This window comes from Scylla paramamosain, chromosome 35 (assembly GCF_035594125.1).
Source record: "Scylla paramamosain isolate STU-SP2022 chromosome 35, ASM3559412v1, whole genome shotgun sequence".
Taxonomy (NCBI): domain Eukaryota; kingdom Metazoa; phylum Arthropoda; class Malacostraca; order Decapoda; family Portunidae; genus Scylla; species Scylla paramamosain.
The window spans coordinates 1,123,903-1,146,768 of NC_087185.1; the positions used below are offsets into that span (position 1 = coordinate 1,123,903).

Consider the following 22,866-nt stretch of genomic DNA (forward strand, 5'->3'; position numbering starts at 1 on the left):
TGTGAAATATAATGTACTTAATAACCACTTTCGTGGAATAAAGAATCTGAATCTGAATCTGAATCTATCCCTCACAGGGGAAGACATCAGCCATGCATACTTATATTATTACTACTGCTACTACTATGACAATTTATTTACCTTTACTGTCAAAATCACGCTGAGACAATTCACCAAAAATTCAAGTATGTTTTAATGCTTTCACTGATACAAACCAATTTACAGCACCAGAAGTAAAGCATGAAATCTTTATAATAATCATCTACGTGAAAGAAGGGGATTAAAAAGAATGGATTTTGCAATTTGTACCCAGTTTAAAGATTAGAGATGGCTGTAGAACAAGTAAAAATGTCTCAAAGTGATTAGTGGTTAAGGAAAGATGTAGCAAACAGCAGCAGCAGCAGTCAAAGAGTTAATAGTGAAGAATTAAAATTAGCAAGTAAATCAGCAACAGCAGAATAGAAAGTGGGTACTAACCTTAAAGCTACAAGCCAATAATAGGTTGGTTGTGGAAGGTCTTCTGTCTGGTGACATCTTGAAAAGGCTGCTGCTGTCGCTGATGACACTGTCAGTGAAGAGAATTGATGGAGCAACGTAGGAGTAGCCCTGAAATAATAATGTAACAATACTATCTTTGGAAGAGTACACACACTCATATAAATACATACATACATTCATACATATACATATACAATTAAGTCTTATTTGGGTACTTACATTGAACATTTTCTCAACATCTGGAGGAACGATTGCTGGAGAATCCTGTGGTATCATTGCAGTGAACTCTTCAGAAAAATTACTAACATCTAACTCAGTACTGATTCTTGGTACAAAGGGAGCAGGTACTTTCTTTTGAGCAAGGTCATCCCAATTCAATTTCTGTCAGGAAAAAAAAGGAATTACCACTTATTACGACCAAACCACATCATTTTTTTTTTTCTTTCTAAATGTATCTAAAAGTTGCATCAGTATAAACCACTTGGTCATTAGGTCACAACCACTACTACTAAAGACACAACATGACTTCAAGGTAATCTTTCAAAGGAAAATATGAAAGGATGGTATTTCTACCTCCATTCCTGTTTCTCATTTACAGACTGGTAAGCAAAGGATGAAGGAAAGTGAATAAAAGAACAGGTATAGAGAGAGGATGACCAGCTTAGTTCAGATCACCCATGTTGCAGCTAAATTTGTACTGTATGAGTGAGCAGCCTCAATACAAACCTTAAAAAATACATGGTACACCCTACAAACAAACAAACAAACAAACAAACAAAAATAAATAAATAGATAATAGGATAAAAAAAAATGAAAAAAAAATAATAATAAAAACAAACTGAAAATATATAAACCAATACAAAACACAACAAACCCACATACCACCAAACAAGACAGAGTGGAACCTCGCAGGGACGCCGATGATGTGCTGGTAATACGTGACACAGGAGAGCAGAGAGGAATACAAGCCGCTGGAGTCGTGCTTGGAATAATAGTTCAGGAGAGCAGGAAACAGAGCCAGCACCACCGTGAAGCCGAGCAGGTCCAGGATCAGACTGCCGAATACCACCTTGCTTGTCCGTGCGTTCCTCTGCGGGTGTTAGGTTCGGTTAGGTTATGTGAGGTTAGGTTAGGTTAAGTTAGGTTAGGTTAGCATATGTTAGGTAAGGGTAAGTTAGCATATGTTAGGTTAGGTTAGGTTAATTTAGGTTAGGTTGGGTTGGGTTAGGTTAGGTTAAGTTAGCATATGTTAGGTTAGGTTAAGTTAGGTTAGGTTAGGTTAAGTTAGGTTAGGTTAAAAGAAGTTAGGTTAGGTTAAGTTAGGTTAAGTTAAGTTAGGTTAGGTTAGGTTAAGTTAGCATATGTTAGGTTAGGTTAGGTTAGGTTAGGTTAGGTTAGGTTAAGTGAGGTCTTTTTTATCTTTTATTTTCTCTCAGTATTTTTTTCTTATAGTATTTTGTTGCCTTTGACCAGTGTCCCTCCTATATATACAAAAAATAAAACAAAATAAATAAATAAATAAATAAAGTAAAACAAGAACCTTTTTACGACTTTAAATAATTTTCCCGACACACTTGTGCATGGAGGCAGTGTTCCATGAGTGTTGAGTGACAAATATTGCATCTCAACTTAGCAACACACACCAACACAACACACTGCTCACCTTCTCCTTGATGTCCGCAGCCTGTAGTGCCCCTCTGTCCCTGCTGTCCACCTCACCACCACTGCCGCCGCCACCGCCATCGCTGCCGCCAACTTGCTTGCCGGATCGGAGGGTTGCCATTGCTCTGAAAGTTACGTTAGGTTTGGTTAAGTGGGGCCGTGGGAAGAGGATGTAGATTAGGTTAGGTTAGGTTAGGCTAGGTTAGGTTAGGTTAGGTTAGGTAAGGCTTGGCTAGGTTAGGCTTGCTTAGGTAAGGTTTGGCTAGGTTAGAATTGCTTAGGTTACATTAGATAAAGTTTGGTTAGGCCAGCTTGGGATTAAGAAACGAGATAGCCAGTCTTGGGGAGGAGGAAGCACCAGACAGAAGTTAGGGAAGGCTTCTTTGGGTTAGGCTTGGTTTGCTTAGTGGAAGCTGAGGAGTGAGAAGCTCAACCACGTTAGGTTAAATTTGAGGTAATATTTTAGTCATTTTCTCTCTCACCACCAAAATTTTCCCACTGTAAAAACTTTCTTAATATTTTTTTCTGAAGGTTACAAAACAAAGCACACGTTTTTTCATCACAGACCCGTAAACACCACCCCTTTCTTCCTTCACACACACACACACACGCACACACACACACACACACACACACACACACACACACACACACACACACACACACACACATTCCCTCACAGAAACTTTTAAACACGTAGATATAATATAGCATTTTCTTCTTTACACACACACACACACACACACACACACACACACACACAGACAGACAGCACTATATTCCTCTCACAACATGTAACCTTCTTACGTATCACAAACTTCCAAACTTCATTATCCTCTCACTTCCTCCTCCTGTGCTTTATTCCACTGCTTCCGTGGCGTGGGAGAGTGAGGGAGAGTGAGGGAGAGCGAGAGAGAGTTTTATCACCAGCTGGAAGGAAAGTACCGCTTTGTTTACATCTAAGAAGACGCGGATGTCACTTCTGTCAACAGGGTTACTAATACTGAGAGAGAGAGAGAGAGAGAGAGAGAGAGAGAGAGAGAGAGAGAGAGAGAGAGATTGTCATATAACCATTTTATACTCAAGATAATAAAAGACAGCAAGCGTTTAATTATTAATTTTCCAACTTTCTTCGCTTGTCTAACCTTTCTTCCACACTGCTGGTGGTGGTGGTGGTGGTGATGGTCTTCCTGCTTCTCTATTTCGTCCCTCTACATTTGTATCTGAAAAAAAAAGATTGTATTACTGAATCAACACCAATGAACGCTTAACCTTACCTAACCTAAAGTGTACCTCTGTTTTTACCCTCTACCCATCACTACAACCTCCAGTACCTTCCCCTGCTAGGACTCCAACACCACAACACCTCGTACAGACCCAGACATCGCCCCCACATGCATCTAGAAGCTTCATACATCACAACACACGCTATAACACCCCTGACACGCTTCTACTATCACAGTCCCCCCTAAAACACTCCAGAACCTTTTATTTTACCTCCAGCACACCACTTCTACCCTCAAAGACCCAGTACTTATCTGCAACATGCTTAACATAACCAAAACACCTCAAAAGCAACTCCAATCACACTAAAACACCTTAAAACACCTTAAACACTCCTAAACGCACAAAAAACACCCTAAACACATCGAAAGTGCACCAAAATATCCCCAAACACACTTAAAATACTCCAAAACTCACCAAATTGACTTAAAACGCATCGAAAACACACCGTACCTACCCAAAACACACTCAAACTCATCCATAACATCCTAAAACACACTTAAAACATCCCAAAACACTGAAAACGGCCCAAAACACACTTAAAACACCCCAAAACACCCACACTGACCTAAAATACCCACAAACGCACCCAAAATTCCCCGGTATCCACACAAAACACACCCAAACTCGTCCATAACATCCTAAAACACACTTGAAACATCACAAAACATTGAAAACAGTCCAAAACACACTTAAAGCACTCCTAAACAAGCCTAAGACACCCCAAAACACACCAGGAACGCTAAATATTGACTCAAACATCACCAAATCCCTAAAACACACACTTCAACACCCTTTCAACACCTCCAGACACACTGCAACACTCCCTAAACACCTCCAGACACACTCCAACACCTCTTAAACACACCAAATACACTGGAAGCACTGTCAGGGAAGACAAATACTACCAAGACAGACAGGGCAGCAGGGAAAATTAAGCTAAATATTGTTTTCTTATCATTTTTCTGTTTTACCACCTCCTCTATTCCTTCTCCCTTCCTCTTCCTCCTCTATTTCTCTTATTTTCTTACTCATTCTACTCTTATCTACACGTCTGAGTTTAGAAACACGTGGAAACACCAGGAAAACACTGCAAAATACGATCATTATTACCGAGGAGACAGCGGAGCCGATCAAGGGCCCGGGTCCATCATGGCGGATGTGACGTCACGGCTAATTTACGTACCGTAACGGATTTCATTTCGAAATTGACCCCTCGAAAAAATGGAGCTAGGCTGGAATGCCTTATATATTCTGACTTGACAAATACTTTAAAAAATATCCACAATATTATAACAGCTCCAGCTTGAGTAGTATTTAAAAAATATCCAAATGAAATATGGAAAAAGTGTTGAAATATTCGGCACCATTTAAATCATTGAAAACTCCACAGCATTTGAATTTTTAGGAACGTAAAAAATTTTAAAAAATCTGAACTATCATCTTACACCATCAAAAGTTACCTGGAACAAGAATAAACAAATAAAACCGAAATTGTGTAAAAAACAAGTGTTGGAACCTAATTACGATTAAAAACCACTGGAAAGTCCACCTATTTTGACTCAACAACAAGATAAAACACTTTAAAACATACAAACTATTTTTTCAGGCATTAAAAAGTTAGTTACAAGCTCAAATAGAGACACAATAACACAAAAAGTGTTATAATCACAACTTTTAACAGGACCATAAACCATTTTTAAAACCCACTTATTCCTCTCAACAGGAACCAAAAAACAATTTAAAAATCATAAGCAATTTTTAGAAATACAAAAGACGTAATTAGAGCGTGAAATAAAAAACCAAGTTTGTCAAAATAGCGTCAAAAAAACACCCCACATTTTCGTCAATCAACACAAAATTGGACACAAGTCAACACAAGCAGCGAAAACACTTCTAAAGCAAATAATTATTTTTCTAAACCATAAAAACATGCTATACTACCAAAATAAAGAAGTTAAGAAAAATACTCAAAAAATATTGGAACCCACAGATTCAAACAGGTAGCCAGGCATCATGGCGGCCCTTGCCAGTGGAGAGGACGGCCGCTATTTTGCCTGTTATTCTTCCATCGTAACTAAATGAGGCAATGGCGGATATATCTAGCTAGCGGATATGAAAGCCTTGTCATGTGGCTCCACTTAGTGACGTGTTAGGCTTACAATAAGTGACAAATAAAGCAGATATTGGCGGATAAATGGGGAAGGCTGCCTCCACCTCAGCTGATAACATAAGGCAAGTGGATTTTTTTTACGTTTTTCTAATTCCTGTCATGGTTAATTAGTAAGAGTTTTGTGGTGGAGGCTTGGAGCGGTTGTGGCACCGTGGAATGCTGCGTCACATCAATATATTGCTAACGAGGTGCAAAAACATGAAATACCAGGCTTAACAATAAACCTGACAGCCCTGTGTTGTTGTTGTTGTTGTTGTTGTTGTTGTTGTGGGTGACAGGTAACAACACTATCACAGTCACCGCCTGTTACATCAGACTGTGCAAATTAGCTGGGTGGACAAGGGGTGGGCGGGTTTCTTACCAATATTAGCCTTGGTGGCCCTGTAGGCACCTCCCTGTAGGCACCTCCCGGAAGGCACCAAGCTTGCACCAGCACACGCAGGCACCCACGGCCCTGTCACTGTCTTGTTCTGGCAAAATACATTAAATAAAGCCACAGTTTATGGCACCCTTTGAACACAGTGCCTTTCTGTGTCACGTCTGGTGCTGTGTTGTCCTCCCTTGGCCTGCTCTGCACAGTACGGACACAAACCTATCCACAACACACTTTTACCTTTCAATAACAACCACCAACTTCTTTTATATTATACTAAACTAATAGAAAATTAAATATAAAGAATTATAAGCGTGTAAAAATAAATCTCAGGCCATTATCACTGTAATTGTCAAAGTATGTAGACGTTTACTGATTGAAGCGCCAAATTCAAACTGGTCGTGGCTTACACTGCAATGTCTCGTCCCTTGTGTGGCGTAATGTGCAATCATTGAAAAGCTTGTGTGAATTAAAGGCTTGGCTTAATACTGTTATATCTTACCTTATCGTTATTAAATATTTACCATTTGACGTTAAAAAACAACAATACTTCACAGAGATATCGAAGTATAACAGAGGCTTCCATACTGTAGCTAATGATCAACAGAGAATTACCAGCCTTTCTCTGTGTGTCAAGGAGAGCCCACCTGCATGTACTGAATATATGTTTTTAATTAGTCTTTTGTGATTAATCTTTTTAATATATCTGCGCCAATGTAAACTAGTATGTGCTTAGAAGGCTTACCAATGTGTGGGTGTTGGTGGGTTTGGTGCTACTCAAAGGGAACACGTGCTGGAGATGTCTGTGAAGCAGTGATGTACAAATAACTGAGCGTATTTCAATTCACATAAGTATCCCATAAAAATAAAAAACTGACCTCCGTTTTCTCTCAAGAACGTAAACATTTAAGCGTATTTCAATTCACATAAGTATCCCATAAAAATAAAAAAAACTGACCTCCGTTTTCTCTCACGAACGTAAACATTTAGGCGTATTTCAATTCACATAAGTATCCCATAAAAAAAAAAAAACTGACCTCCTTTTATTGTTGTTGTTATCATCATTATTCATGCTTTTTTATTTATTTTTCATTCTCTTCCTTGTTTCCTCATCTCTCTCTCTCTCTCTCTCTCTCTCTCTTGAAAGATTCCGCCCTAGAGATATAGAACACACACACACAGTGATGTAACGCCCTTAGGGAAACGTTCGTGTGTGTGTGTGTGTGTGTGTGTGTGGAAAGATATAATTGCTTAAGTACAGCCTCTCTCTTTCTCTCTCTCTCTCTCTCTCTCTCTCTCTCTCTCTCTCTCTCTCTCTCTCTCTCTCCGTATTTTTCCTGTCTGTCCTCGTGTGTGTGTGTGTGTGTGTGTGTGTGTGTGTGTATCTCATTTATTTATTTAAGTTATTTTTCTTCTTCACGCAGATAGTAATTGATGAACACAACACACCACGTGGAGAGAAGCAAGGTGTGGAGTACCCAAGCCTCTCACAGTCCATGCTAGTAGACTCACCCTGCATGTGGAGATCTCCCAAAATGCACGGAGGTTATTCCAGAGCTGCAGGACAGAGTACTTGAGGCCATTGGTGAACAGAAAGCTGAGGTTGAACAAAGGTAGAGTAAAGATTACACTGACATTTGGGACATTGACGTTGTTTGTTACCAGTATTATATTGATTCCTTTTATTTCAGCCAAGAATTGATAGCTGCCCAAGGTGTAAGCAAGATTCACAATGATGAGGTCATTGTGACGTGTGCAATGTGTCCACTGGTCTTGGCCTTCCTGACCAAGGCAGCCACACAAAGGAAATTCCACGTTATTGTTGCCGAACGTGCCCCTAAATATGATGTAAGGTGTTTTATGCGTCTCTTTCACGTCATCGTGTCTGATGTGCACAATACATAACACAGGGACTGCCACATGTAGGGGTGATGGCTTCTTGCAGCTTCCTTTATTTTATTACGTTCTTATGTTCTCAATACATCTTTTACTTGTGCAGGGTCACCCAGTGGCAAAAGCTTTATGTACTGCTGGAATTGAGACAACATTAATTCAAGACTCTGCAGTGTTCCCCATCATGTCACGTGTCAACAAGGTCATCAAAGGTCATCGTTGGCACCGAGACGGTGGTGACCAACGGAGGCATTGAGACCTTTGTTGGTGCAGCCTCTCTTGCCTCACCACCAAAGTTTTATTCTGTTCCAGTAAGTTTTATTTGTTAGTCATTATCCTGATACCTCTTTCAGTGGGGCAGTATTTGAAACATATTTACTGTTGCAAATTGAACAGGGAAGGTATCACAAAAGTACATACCATTTTATTCTCACAGAAATTCTTGATTCCAGTTTTTGATACATTCCTTTTCCACATGTTTATTTCATGTAGGTGGATATACATTCCTCGTGTTGAGTGTTGGATGGTCCTTTCTCAAACCTCAACCTGTTGTTGTCTCATGTGGAGCTAGATACTATCAGATCAGTACCTATATAATATTGAAAATCATGGCATGAATTGTGCATTTTGCTTATTGTCACAAATCTTCATTTTCAGCTGTATGTGTGCACTCCCACATACAAATTTAGCTTGATGGGCTGTGAAGAAATAAGCCACCAAACCACCACTTCTATTATCCCAGAGGGAACAAAGTTTTGGCCGTCTGTAAATACTGCGCTGACTCAGCTAGATTACGTTCCTCCAGAAAATGTCACCAGTTTGATAACTAACAAGTGAGTTTGTGTTGTTCATATGACTGTGTGGTCCTTTCAAGGTGTGATGTTGGGGGTTCATTTAATTTTTTCATTTGCTTTCCTTGTTGGGCCTGGGCTGACCTCAGGAGACATCAGTATTTGTCAGCTTTATGCACAAACTGTTATTTAGCACTGTACTTCATCTCCCAGTAAAACTTCTGATCCTAAATGCATCAAATGAAAGGCCTTTATGTTTTACTTATGAGTGAGATAAACAACTTACTCAATTTATTATACAGTAAAATTTCTCTCATCCGGCAGCTTCAAGTATCCGGCACATTTGTCCCCGAGCCTTAAAATCAATAAAAAATCAATGTGTACTCAGAAAATCAATTAAAATTCCCACGCGAGGCATACTCCATACTCCATACTTCATCACGCCTAAAGTTGTAGAAAAAAGGAAGTGTGTTGTGCTTACACTTAAGCAGCTGATCAGATCAGCTGATCATTGTTGTGGTAAGATGCGTGAGTGTAGGGTGGTCGTTGTGGACGTAATTTCACTTCTATTCAAGTATCCAGCACGTCGGCGGTCCCGTTGATGCCGGATAAGAGGGATTTTACTGTACCCTGTTTATCTTGCACATCTACTCACTTAGCTTTAAATAATGGCTGCTGACCATTTAAATCTCTTTTATTTCAGTCGAGGTACTGCACCATCCTACGTGTACCGGCAGCTTAGCGAACTGTACCGTCCCACTTCTTGTGATCTCTAAGGTAACAGCTTTAATCCTTGCAAATAAGGAATAAGAGAAAAGAGACACACCTGCCATTTGTACTGTTATGCTGTAGTGTTCTGTCATTTTTTTTCCTCTTTTATCCTAGAACCATTTTTGGTCATTCATGTTTCTAAAAATTATTATACAAAAATGTTGAGCTTAATATGTTTGGTGTAGTTTTTTGTAACATGTGTTATTGTTAATGTGTGTGGTTCCCCTCAGAAAGAATGTTGCAGTATTAGCAGTAATGTTACAGCCAATGGAAGTGTCTGTATTGTGCTTTGGTGGGAGGTTAATTTGATGTATTTTTAGAGTTGTGCAGGATATTATAGCAAGCCCTCAAAATAAAGAAAATAACTATAGAAAACACTCCTTGTTTTGAAAACACCACTGCAGAGAAATCTCTAATGAAACAGGAAACCCTACATTCAGTACTGTGTGGTTGTTGCAGTAACACTGAGCTAAATGCCTTTTGGATGGTTGTACACTAAAAATAATGTAAAAATGCCTATAAACAACTGTCCCTGCATTAAAAACCTTTCATCATAAAATTACACACAAGATACTCAACCAGTGCATGAATGTTCAAGCGGTACCATTTGCTCCCTTCTGCACAGCTTGCAGCAACACTTCTGGCGCTGCATAGTGAACAGTGAAGCACGGTGTCTTCGTGCTGCCATCCTTTTCCTTGTCAGGCATCAAATGTGCAAACCCAAAATCCACAATCTTAATAACTGAATCTTCAGAAGAATCCTTGAACAAGAGATTCCGTGAAAAGATGTTTAGATTAGAATGGCCTCGGAGAAGGATAATATCTGAATGGAATAAATTCATACTTTTTATTATAAAGGCCATACAAATGATGGAGATCAATAATATTCCATGCAATAAATTCTTTAAAATAAGCAGATGGAAAATCAATGCAAAAAAACTTCCTTTTTTTACCTTTCCTTTCTTTTCTTTTCTTTTCTGTCTATCCTCAACACCAACCCTTTTCACCCCTGTCTGGCTTTAGGTCTCCGTGAACACTGATGCTTTTCCTGTGCACGTAGTGAACTGCTGACACCAGGTTCCTCACGACGACCGAAGCCCGAGGCGAGCCTCTGTGAACCTCTCGTGTTTCCCGATCCTCTGAGGCAGCCAGCTCTCCACCTCCAAGGAGCTGCATCACAATGTAGGTGTGTGCCTGTGAAACCAACATGAATTAGATACAGGCATACAATGATTAAATGCAAGGAAAAGAAAATAATATGATCTTAAACTAATTGTTACTTAAACTGTTACTGATAAATCCTGTTGTTTTATATTGTAATTCTACACAGTAAAAATATAGATTTGAAAATATACTTTGTAAACCTCAGTAACTTCCACTACAGCCCATTAAACTAGAACCATGAAAACATCCTTGAAAACCCCAGTAACTTGCACTACAGCCTGTTAGACTAGAACCATGAAAACACCCTTGAAAACCCCAGTAACTTCCACTACACCCTGTTAAACAAAAACCATGAAAACACCCTTGAAAACCCCAGTAACTTCCACTACACCCTGTTAAACAAGAACCATGAAAAACACCCTTGAAAACCTCAGTAACTTCCACTACACCCTGTTAAACTCGAACCATGAAAACACCCTTGAAAACACACACACAGGCAACCCTTTCCCGGCCACACACACACACAAACCCTCTCCAACACACACACACACACACACACACACAAACCCCAGAACACACCATACCTAATTGGCAGTTGCTTTTTCAGTTCCAGTCTTAACACTTCGCATAAACCCTCTCTGTGTAATTGCCATGACCAGGCCCAGGAAGGAAAACTTGCGGTCCTGCGCCAACGAGTCGTAACTATGCTTGTGGTGGGTTGCGAAGATCAGCGTTAACTCCAGGCTGGAATACAGGAACAGGTAGAGGAAGTAAACTCGGCTAAGTTGTATTAATTTCATGCGTTCTACAGAGAGAGAGAAAGACAGATGTTTATGAATGAAGGGAGAGGAGGAGGAAGAGGAACGGGAGGTAGTGTGTGTGTGTGTGTGTGTGTGTGTGTGTGTGTGTGTGTGTGTGTGTGTGTGTGTGTTTCAGGAGTAAACATAAGGGAATATTTGCTAGTACACACACACACACACACACACACAATACTACAAACACGAACAAACACACAATACTGAACATACAAACACACACACACACACCTTCTCTGCCCAGGCCCTTGACACAGCTGACGGAGAACAGAGCCCTAGGATTGATCACCTCCCAAGCCTCGGTCAAACTGGCACCGATGTCCCTCCTCCTTCTGCCCTGCGGTGGAAGAACAAGACACAAATCTGACTCACACACGACGAGACAACAGCGAACGTAAACAAACAGTGTTGCCAACTCAGGGAAAGGGAGTTTTACTGTACAAGGGATAAAATACAAGTGAATCACCATGGAAACACCCTTTGAAAACCCACAGTAACTTCCACTACAGCCTTGATAACACTACTTACCCTAGATCACCCCCAAACACCCCTATATAACCCTGAAACACCACCAAGACACCATTAAACACCCCAAAACAAACTATTTACCTCAAAACACTTGCAAAACACTCCCAAAACACACTATTTACCTCAAAACACTTGCAAAACACTCTCAAAACACCATTAAACACCCCAAAACACACTATTTACCTCAAAAACTTGCAAAACACTCCCAAAACACCATTAAACACCCAAAAACAGACAATTTACCTCAAAACACTTGAAAAAACACCCCCAAAACACCTCCAAAACCCCAATAATACCCAAAAAAAGACAATTTACCTCAACACTTGAAAAAACACCTCCAAAACCCCAATGATACCCAAAAAAAGACAATTTACCTCAAAACACTTGCAAAAACACCCCCAAAACATCTCCAAAACCCAAAAAATACCCAAAAAAGACAATTTACCTCAAAACACTTGCAAAAACACCCCCAAAACACCTCCAAAACCCCAATAATACCCAAAAAACAGACAAAAACAGACAAATATACCCAAAAACAGACAATTTACCTCAAAACACTTGAAAAAACACCCCAAAACACCTCCAAAACACCCCAAAATATCTCAAAACATTCCTAAACACACAAACAGGAGTGTAATGAATTAATAAGTGAAAGAAAGCAAGAGAATGTAAACAAACAGATGATAATGAAAAGAAAAGTGATTTAAATGAGATTGTTAAGATGTTTTGATGGTTTATGGTAAGGAAAATGAGAGAAAGGGTTTGTAATAAATAGAAAGGGTTTGTAATGATGACAGAAAGGAAGGAATAAGAGGGAAAAGTAAAGAAATGAGGAAAGGAAAGAGAAAATGATGCTTTACTCACAATGCACCTCTCTTTAACAACATTCAGAGACACAAGGAAATACAAACAAATTACAAAATAAGCAAAGAAAGAAAAAATGAAAGGAAAAAAAAAAAAAAAAGCAAAAATTATACAAAACAAAAAAAATATACATAATAAAAAAAATAAATGAGACACACACACACACACACACACACACACACACACACACACACACAAACACACACCTCAGGCAGCGATTCCTGGAAGAAGACAGCAAAGAATATTATGTTAGCCACAGTGAGAGTGCGTGCGTAGACAGCCGAGGCCGCGAACCACCCAGTACTTCCCCAGCGGGAGAACGCAGCCCCCACAGTGTGCCCGACGGTGAAGCCTATGCTGAATGTCACGCCAATCAGTGCCTGTGGGTTGAGGGGAGGTTAGGAGAGGGTAGGCTGGTTAGGTTAGGTTAGGACACACCGACAACACACCACAATATAAATAAGAAATAAAATAATGCATAAGAAAATAAAAAGTAAAAAAAAAGTAAACTAACAATATATTTTAAACTACCACAACACCTTTAAACACCCTCAAAATACTCCAAAACACCCAGAAACACTCCAAAAACACACCAAAACACTCTCAAAATAACCCAAAACACACCAAAACATCCCAAAATACCCCAAAACACTCCAAAAACACACCAAAACACCTTCAAAATACCCCAAAACACCCCAAAACACTACAAACACACCCCAAAACACTCCAAAAACACACCAAAACACCTTCAAAATACCCCAAAACACCCCAAAACACTACAAACACATCCCAAAACACTCCAAAAAACACACCAAAATACTCCAAAAATACTCCTAAACATCTCAAAACACATCAAAACATTCCAAAAACATCCCAAAACACTTTAAAACACACCAAAAATCCCAAAACACCTCCACAACACCACAAAACACCCCTTAACCACCCCAAAACACATCAAAACACTTCACAACACACCAAAAACACCCCAAAACACTCCAGAAACACCCCAAAACACCCCAAAAACACCTGAAGACTCCCTCAGAACACTGAAATAGAATAAAACACAAAATAACAATAATAAAGAAAACAAGCTGCAATATTGAACAGCAGGAACACAAACAAACACACACACACCCTGTAAACAAACAAACAAACAAAAAATAAATAAATAGATAATAGGATAAAAAAATTGAAAAAATAATAATAAAAACAAGCTAAAAATATATAAACCAATACAAAACACAACAAACCCACTTAATTACCAAACAAGACAGAATGGAACCTTGCAGCGAAACCGATGATATGCTGGTAATAAGTCACACAGGAGAGCTGAGAGGAATACAAGCCGCTGGTGTTGTGCTTGGAGTAACAGTCGAGGAGAGCAGGAGACACGGGCAGCACCACCTTCAAGCCGAGCAGGTCCAGGATCAGACTGCCGAATAACACCTTGCTTGTCCGTGCGTGTAACATGATTATGCGCATGTTAAGTTAAGTTTATTTTACGTTCGTGCTACCCGTCAGTGGTATGGTTCCAATATTATTTGTTTTATTTCTCTTAATATACTTCTTATTGTATGCTGAACGAGTTTACACCAACTATGTATGTATTTGTCCGTAAATTGTGTATTTGATATTTGATGTGATAAAAATACTGTATAAGTAGACTACAATGGATTTGTTAAAGAGTATAGTTTATGCGGAGTGGCACACGGTTGTTGTGGAGGCCCGCGCGGCCTGATATAGACACTGACAGACAGGAGAGTGAGACAAGTGGAGACGGTTTGCTAGCTACGGGTCTCCCTCGTAGGACTCGGGAATAAGGTCGCCCCTCCTGTTCTATAGACTGGTTATGAAAGTGAGACGTCAGTGGATTACCTATCAATTATCAAAGCACCAGTGACGTATCCGGCTGTTGGGGATTCCACGCCATAGTATTTTCAACACAACTGACGCTGGCAATGTTGTGAGTGTTATGGTTATTGTGTATTTGTGTGATTTTTGTCATGCTATGATTTACAGTGATATGTATGAGGATTTTCTGAGCTTTATAATGATGTGAGTCACACAGGGTATTTATCCATTGTTTGGGAGGTTTATCATATTGTGAACTGCAGAGATATTTTTGTGATTTCTGTACTTATTATACTATGAGGTACATGGGAACTATTCAAGGTCTGATCATGTTATGTAGTGATTATTTTTGTATTTTTAGTGTTTCTACGCTCATATGATTTTACCATGATTTGGTATCGGGCTGATTTATCCTGGACCCACAGGTTGGAACGCTACAATAAATGTTGCAACACATTGCTCGCCTGTGGATTGCCCTAACGCTACATTCCAACAACACCCACAACCATGCCCAAGACGGAGGACCTTGAGCGCCGACGGAGACTACGAGGGACAGCCCGTGGAAAGCTAACTAGGAAGTGTAACCTACTCTCTGAGCAAGTGAAGCAGGGTAAGCCATCTAGCATTATTGAGGATTATTATGAGGAAGTAAAGGACGCTTTTCGGGAACTCGAGAGACGACACGAGGATGTGATGGACGCATTATGTGAGAGTGATCAAGAGGAGGAGGACTTTAATGGAAAACTTAAGAATGAAGAACAGTATATAGTTCAGGCAGAATTGTTGAAGACAGGTGCTTGTGAGACTTTATTACAGCTATGTAAAAAGGAAAAGGAGACAGCCTTAACAGATAGTGCAACTAAGGTTAAGGTGAAGCCAATAGAACCTCCTAAATTTGAAGGTGACATACGCCAATACCAGACATTTCGCAGCAACTATGATAAAATAATGACTGTCAATTATGGGGAAAATGCCTTTGCCTTAAAACAGTGCTTATCAGGTGAAGCGCTAAGTGTAGTACATGGAGTAGATGATGATTACAAGGAAATGTTCCGTCGTCTTGACCAAAGGTATGCTGATCCAGTTAGATTGACAGATACTGTTATCAACCAACTGCAAGAATTAAAGCCAATTGCTGAAGGCAATACTGGTAAATTTGTAGAAACCGTGGAAGTCATAGAAAAGTGCTGGACTGACATGAGTAAAAATAATTTAGAAGTACAGATGTCCACTGTAATTGTGATAAGCTTAATTGAGAAAATACTTCCACCCCAACAAAAAAGAGAGTGGACTAAGATCTACCAAAATCTGTCAAATAAAGTAAATGCTTTTCCTGAGTTGTTAAAGTATTTGAAGGAAGAAAAGAATGTCCTTGATTATATAGACAAAGATGTTCGTAAGAGGTCACATAATTCCAAGGCTACTGTTCATAGTGTAGAGGTAAAAGAGGATGACAGTCAAATTATGAGAACATTGCAAAAGTTGCAACTTCAACAAGCAGAACATCAGGCTAACATGGAAAGTATAATGCAGAAGTTCACTCAAACACTATCTAGTGGGGGTTCACAGGTTGGACGTCATAGACAAAACTACGGAAACCCCAACTTTTGTTGGTATCACAATTCTGATTCGCACACTATCAGTCGCTGTAACACATTTCATAATTTGGAACCCTCAAACAAGATGGAGGTTTTACGGAAGAACCATGTTTGTTTTCACTGTTTGGCAATGGGACACAGTTCTAAGGATTGTCAGGAAAAACGCAGTTGCTACATGAAGTTAGGAAATGGTAATGTTTGTGGTAAGCCACATCATCCGAGACTTCACTATTTGCTTTATCAAAATGATATTAATATTCACACCAACAAGTCAGATGGTTGTACTTTGCTGATGATTGGTCAAGTTAACTGTAAAGATGACTCATTAGTAACTCTTTTTGATCCCGGCAGTACAAGTAGCTTGGTGACTCATCGCAAAGCACGGGACTTAGGATTATGTGGCACACCATATAACATCACTATGACAACAGTTGGAAATGTAAGTGATACTGTATTCACTAAAATGTATAAAATGCCTCTTGTAGATGAGACAGGTAAACAATATTTAATACAATGTGTAGGAATGGATGAAATCACTTCAGAAGTTAATCCAGTCCCTATGGACATAATTCTTTCTCAGTTAGGAGTTTCTCAGTCAATGCATATTTTCCGTCCTCATGGGAGAGTTGATCTTTTGATTGGTGCTGACAGTTGTGACATCATTCCTACAACTGTTAAAACTGTAGGGAAATTGCAACTCATGAAAGGTCCCTTCGGCTATTGTGTCAGAGGATCGCACCCAGAACTCAAAAATGAATATACAGAGCACTATGTGGCTCAAGTAAACCACATGTCCTTAACATCTAACACTTTTGAAATTCAAGGGGAGATCTGTAGAACTTTTAAGGAGGATATAGATAATTTGTTTGCAATGGATCACCTAGGCACAAATTGTAGACCCAAATGTACCAATTGCATTAACTGTAAAGACTGCAATAGAGAGACGCACATAACTGTAAAGGAAGAAGAAGAAATGAAATTGATTCTCAGTGGACTTGAATATCAGGAGAAAGAGAAGACCTGGACTGTACATTACCCTTGGATTAAAGATCCACATCATTTGCCGAATAATTTTGGGGTAGCACTAATGAAACTTAAAGGTACGGAAAAGCGACTGAAGAAGTTGGGCAGTAGGTCAACAGAAAATTACAAGGTACAAATTGATGACATGTTAAAGAGAGGTGTTGCTAGAAAACTAAATAGGGAGGAGTTAAATTGGTACAAAGGTCCAGTGCACTATTTGTCTCATCATGAGGTGTTGAAACAAAGTTCAGCTTCCACCCCTACTCGCATTGTATTTAATGCTTCTGCCTCATATAATGGTCATGTGCTGAATAATTATTGGGCTAAGGGTCCCAATGTAATGAACAGTCTTTTTGGTCTTTTACTTAGATTCAGAGAAGGTTCCATAGCATTTGTTGGAGATATAGCCAAGATGTTTAATAGCATCAGGTTATCTGAATTTGACAGTCACGTACACAGGTTTCTTTGGCGAGACTTTGAGGATCGGGCCCCAGACCACTATGCCCTCACAGCAGTTCCCTTTGGAGACATTTGTAGTCCGGCTATTGCTATACTTGCTATGAGACAAACAGCTGAGAAATGCAAGGAGGAATTCCCTGAAGCAGCCAACGTAATTGTGCAAGATAGTTACATGGATGATATCATACATAGCATGAATGATACAGAGAAGGCTAGTCAGATCATAAAGGATGTTGAGCTTATTCTGAACCGTGGAAACTTTCACATGAAGGAGTGGATCATAAGTGGGAAGACCCAAGTTGGAAATGATGTGGACTTGTCAGGTATACCAGGAGAAAAGGTTCTGGGATTAGTATGGAACCCTGTAGAAGATGAAATAAGTTTCAAGATGAAAATGAAAAGTACGTGTAAACAGACTTGCAGTGTTGAAGTTAAGAGTAATTCCGATGAACCACAAAATCCACTAACTAAAAGAAAGGCTCTTAGTTACATATCAACAATATTTGATCCCATGGGGTTTGTTACACCAGTGACTTTACGTGGTAAACTGTTGATGAGACAAATCATTGAGTACATTGATGAGAATGGACGGAAATTAGACTGGGATGATCCTTTACCTGAGGAATTTATAGGGAAATGGTACAAATTCTGTCATGATATGCATGAATTGGGAACTATTAAATTGCCTAGATGCATTTGTAATGCTGAATTAGTTGAACCAACCCTGATACTGTTTAATGATGCGAGCACCCTAGCATATTCTGCGTGTGCTTATGCACGTTGGCGTGTTGGGAAAGATAAGTATCAATCAAAGCTACTTGCAGCCAAAAGCAGACTCGCACCAATTAAGACACAGACTATTCCCAGACTGGAGTTGTCCAGTGCAGTTCTTAGTGTTCGCCTCCGCAATACAATAATGAACGAAACTAACATCAGATTTGATCATGTTCACCACTTTACTGACTCTGAGATTGTGCTTTCACAAATAACAAAACACAATATTAAGGCTGGAACTTATGTTGCAAATAGAATTGTAGAAATAAAAGAAAGCTCCTTGAGTAATGAATGGCACTGGATCTCGACTGAAGTAAACATAGCTGACCTAATGACCCGTTCAAGTAAATTTGTTGATATGGGTCCAACGTCATGCTGGCAGTGTGGACCCACTTTCTTAGAATTACCATTTTCTCAATGGCCCATGAAGTCAATCTCTCCAACACCAGAGATAAAGTCCATCATTAACACAGCTGAAGTAAACAACTGGCATATTAATGACTGCAATATGTTTGACATAGACAGATTTAATTCATACCGCAAAATTATAGGAGTCACTGCAAGAGTTTTGAATGCCCTTCATGCGCGTTCTTTCAAGGGAATCCTGGCATCACCAACAGTAGATCAACTTAAACAAGCAGAAATATTATGGATCAAAAGAGCCCAGATTTCTTTAACAGACAACTGGGAAAAAAGGTTCAAGCGGTTAGGTCCATTTTGTAAGGATGGAATAATATATGTAGGATCAAGAATTGCTGCATGGCTGAAGAATAATTACAATAATGAAGCTTTCATTCTACTTCCCACTAAACATAGACTCACAGAGGTGTGCATTAAGGATATTCATGATAAAGACCATGGAGGGATTGAATCTACTCTATGTAAACTACAGGCTAAATTTTGGATTCCTCAAGCTAGAAAGTTAATCAAATCAGTTAAATCTCGCTGCGTGACATGCAGACGTTTAGAAAAACAAGTGATTGGACAAAGCATGGGACCAGTACCAGAAGAAAGGTTGAAACCTTCACCTCCCTTTTACCATTCTGCTCTTGATCTATTTGGCCCATTAATGATTAAGGATACAGTCAAAGGAAGATGTAAAAAAAAGGTGTATGGTGTTGTAGTAAATTGTCTCAGCACAAGAGCATCATATGTTGACTTAGTAGAAGGGTATGATACTGACAGTCTCATCACTACTCTTCGTAGGTTTACAGCCATCAGAGGCTTCCCTCACTCAATGTATTCCGACCATGGTTCACAACTCAAATTGGCAAGTAAAGAAGTTTGTTTCTTGACTCAAGACCAGGAAAAATTATCACAATTTAGCCGAGAAGGCGGTATGGAGTGGAAATTTACAAAATCTGCTGATGCTCCATGGGAGAATGGGTGCTCAGAAGCTATGGTAAAATTGGTGAAGAGAGTTATGACCAGAGTAATAGGTGACAGTACATTGACATTTGGTGAATTACAATCAGCAATGTTTGAGATTGCAAATATGTTGAACGAGAGACCAATAGGTATGAAAAATGGTTCAGACTGTACTAAGGGATCTTATCTTTGTCCAAATGATCTAATACTAGGGCGTGCAAGTGTACACACACCAGAAGGTGTATTTGACAGCAGTACAAACACAAGGACTCGCCAAAAGTTCATCAATGCAATTGTAAAATCCTTCTGGAAGAAATGGATGATGCATTATTTTTCAACATTAATTGTACAACAAAAATGGCATTGTGAGAAAAGAAATCTCCGAGTGGGAGATATTGTTTTGGTGCAGGATAGTAATAATTTGAAAGGGCATTGGAAACTTGCTGAAGTGTGTCAAGTTTTACCGAGTTCTGATGGTAAGGTTAGAGAGGTACAAATTAGATACAAGTTACAAAGCGGAAATAGCATGTATAAGGGTCATCAAGATATAAAGGTTAACAGATCTGTCCACAAACTTGTGTTGATACTTCCGATCGAAGAACAATAATTTTAATTCTTTTTCTTGGGGTGGGGAGTGTAACATGATTATGCGCATGTTAAGTTAAGTTTATTTTACGTTCGTGCTACCCGTCAGTGGTATGGTTCCAATATTATTTGTTTTATTTCTCTTAATATACTTCTTATTGTATGCTGAACGAGTTTACACCAACTATGTATGTATTTGTCCGTAAATTGTGTATTTGATATTTGATGTGATAAAAATACTGTATAAGTAGACTACAATGGATTTGTTAAAGAGTATAGTTTATGCGGAGTGGCACACGGTTGTTGTGGAGGCCCGCGCGGCCTGATATAGACACTGACAGACAGGAGAGTGAGACAAGTGGAGACGGTTTGCTAGCTACGGGTCTCCCTCGTAGGACTCGGGAATAAGGTCGCCCCTCCTGTTCTATAGACTGGTTATGAAAGTGAGACGTCAGTGGATTACCTATCAATTATCAAAGCACCAGTGACGTATCCGGCTGTTGGGGATTCCACGCCATAGTATTTTCAACACAACTGACGCTGGCAATGTTGTGAGTGTTATGGTTATTGTGTATTTGTGTGATTTTTGTCATGCTATGATTTACAGTGATATGTATGAGGATTTTCTGAGCTTTATAATGATGTGAGTCACACAGGGTATTTATCCATTGTTTGGGAGGTTTATCATATTGTGAACTGCAGAGATATTTTTGTGATTTCTGTACTTATTATACTATGAGGTACATGGGAACTATTCAAGGTCTGATCATGTTATGTAGTGATTATTTTTGTATTTTTAGTGTTTCTACGCTCATATGATTTTACCATGATTTGGTATCGGGCTGATTTATCCTGGACCCACAGGTTGGAACGCTACAATAAATGTTGCAACACATTGCTCGCCTGTGGATTGCCCTAACGCTACAGTGCGTTCCTCTGTGGGTGTTAGGTTAGGTTAGGTTACGTTAGGTTAAGTGAGGTTAGGTTATGTTAGGTTAAGTGAGGTTAGGTTAAGTGAGGTTAGGTTAGGTTAAGTTACGTTAGGTTAGGTTAAGTGAGGTTAAGTGAGGTTAGGTTAAGTTAGGTTAGGTTAAGTTAAGTTAGGTTAGGTTAGGTTAAAAGAGGTTAGGTTAAAAGAGGTTAGGTTAAGTTAGGTTAGGGTAAGTTAAGTTAGGTTAAGTTATGTTAGGTTAAAAGAGGTTAGGCTAAGTTATGTTAGGTTAAGTTAGCTTATGTTAGGTTAGGTTAGGTTAAGTGAGGTCATTTTTATCTTTTATTTTTTCTCAGTATTTTTTTCTTATTGTACTTAGTTCCCTTTGACCAGTGTCCCTCCTATATATACAAAAAATAAAACAAAATAAATAAATAAATAAATAAAATAAAACAAGAACATTTTTACGACTTTAAATCATTTTCCCGACACACTTGTGCATGGAGGCAGTGTTGCACGAGTGTTGAGTGACAAATATTGCATCTCAGCTTAGCAACACACACCAACACACACCAACACAACACCCTGCTCACCTTCTCCTTGATGTCCGCAGCCTGTAATGCCCCTCTGTCCCTGCCGTCCACCTCACCACCACTGCCGCCGCCACCGCCATCGCTGCCGCCAACTTGCTTGCCGGATCGGAGGGTTGCCGTTGCTCTGAAAGTTACATTAGGTTTGGTTAAGTGGGGCCGTGAGAAGAGGATGTAGGTTAGGTTAGGTTTGGTTAGGCTAGGTTATGTTAGGTTTGGCTAGGTTTCTTTAGGTTAGGTTAGGTGAGGTGAGGTTAGGTTAGGTTAGGTTAGGTAAGGCTTGGCTAGGTTAGGCTTGCTTAGGTAAGGTTTGGCTAGGTTAGGTTAGGTTAGGTTAGGTAAGGCTTGGCTAGGTTAGGCTTGCTTAGGTAAGGTTTGGCTAGGTTAGGTTAGGTTAGGTTAGGTTAGGTAAGGCTTGGCTAGGTTAGGCTTGCTTAGGTAAGGTTTGGCTAGGTTAGAATTGCTTAGGTTAGGTTAGGTAAAGTTTGGTTAGGCCAGCTTGGGATTAAGACACGAGATAGCCAGTCTTGGGGAGGAGGAAGCACCAGACACAAGTTAGGGTAGGCTTCTTTGGGTTAGGCTTGGTTTGATTAGGGTCAGCTGAGGAGTGTGAAGCTCCACCACGTTTGGTTAAATTTGAGGTAATATTTTAGTCATTTTCTCTCTCACCACCAAAATTTTCCCACTGTGTAAACTTTGTTAATATTTTTTATCTGAAGGCTACAAAACACATCACTCGCTTTCCATCCCAGACCCCTAAACACCACCCCTTCCTTCCTTCCTTAGCATCAGCCAGCCAGCCTCTTTGGACTTAAATGAAGGAAACTTTTAAACACGTAGATATAATATAACATTTTCTTCTTCACACACA

General features: G+C 39.5%; 2 protein-coding genes and 2 long non-coding RNA genes across 9 annotated transcripts in view; 2 read left to right on the top strand and 2 right to left on the bottom strand.

Moving 5' to 3' along the window:
- The window catches only part of LOC135090499 (uncharacterized), a 40,914-nt gene that overhangs the window by 14,935 nt on the left and 3,113 nt on the right, over positions 1–22,866 (bottom strand). Inside the window, exons 2-4 of the mRNA XM_063987320.1 lie at positions 3,306–3,383; positions 3,003–3,090; positions 2,162–2,285 (exon numbers count right to left, since the gene is read on the bottom strand). Of these exons, the coding sequence (XP_063843390.1) occupies positions 2,162–2,281 (120 nt within the window). The 5' untranslated portion in view covers positions 2,282–2,285; positions 3,003–3,090; positions 3,306–3,383. The remainder of the gene's footprint in view (positions 1–2,161; positions 2,286–3,002; positions 3,091–3,305; positions 3,384–22,866) is intronic.
- LOC135090502 (uncharacterized) lies at positions 5,438–9,820 on the top strand. Of its 5 annotated transcripts, XR_010261974.1 has the most exons (6): positions 5,438–5,683; positions 7,419–7,603; positions 7,682–7,838; positions 7,990–8,194; positions 8,541–8,716; positions 9,378–9,820. It is a non-coding gene; the product is annotated as an uncharacterized LOC135090502 (long non-coding RNA). The 5 variants fall into 5 exon arrangements; XR_010261973.1 differs by having other exon boundaries at positions 7,419–7,843; XR_010261972.1 differs by having other exon boundaries at positions 7,419–7,838.
- On the bottom strand, positions 10,279–14,274 carry LOC135090513 (uncharacterized). The gene is made up of 4 exons (XR_010262020.1): positions 13,023–14,274; positions 11,656–11,761; positions 11,194–11,353; positions 10,279–10,639 (listed from the first exon to the last, which is right to left on the bottom strand). It is a non-coding gene; the product is annotated as an uncharacterized LOC135090513 (long non-coding RNA).
- Positions 14,275–21,369, top strand: LOC135090486 (uncharacterized). Of its 2 annotated transcripts, none has more exons than XR_010261945.1 (2): positions 14,275–21,025; positions 21,339–21,369. XR_010261945.1 is itself a non-coding variant. In XM_063987254.1 (2 exons), exon 2 carries the CDS (start codon positions 15,175–15,177, stop codon positions 20,494–20,496), a length of 5,322 nt encoding a protein of 1,773 aa, XP_063843324.1. In that variant the 5' UTR covers positions 14,275–14,779; positions 15,093–15,174; the 3' UTR covers positions 20,497–21,369. The 2 variants fall into 2 exon arrangements, 1 of the variants encoding a protein (XP_063843324.1); XM_063987254.1 differs by having other exon boundaries at positions 14,275–14,779; positions 15,093–21,369.

Bases quoted from the DNA above. Each gene is read 5' to 3' on its own strand.
- LOC135090486 (XM_063987254.1), top strand. From the start codon at position 15,175: ATGCCCAAGACGGAGGACCTTGAGCGCCGACGGAGACTACGAGGGACA.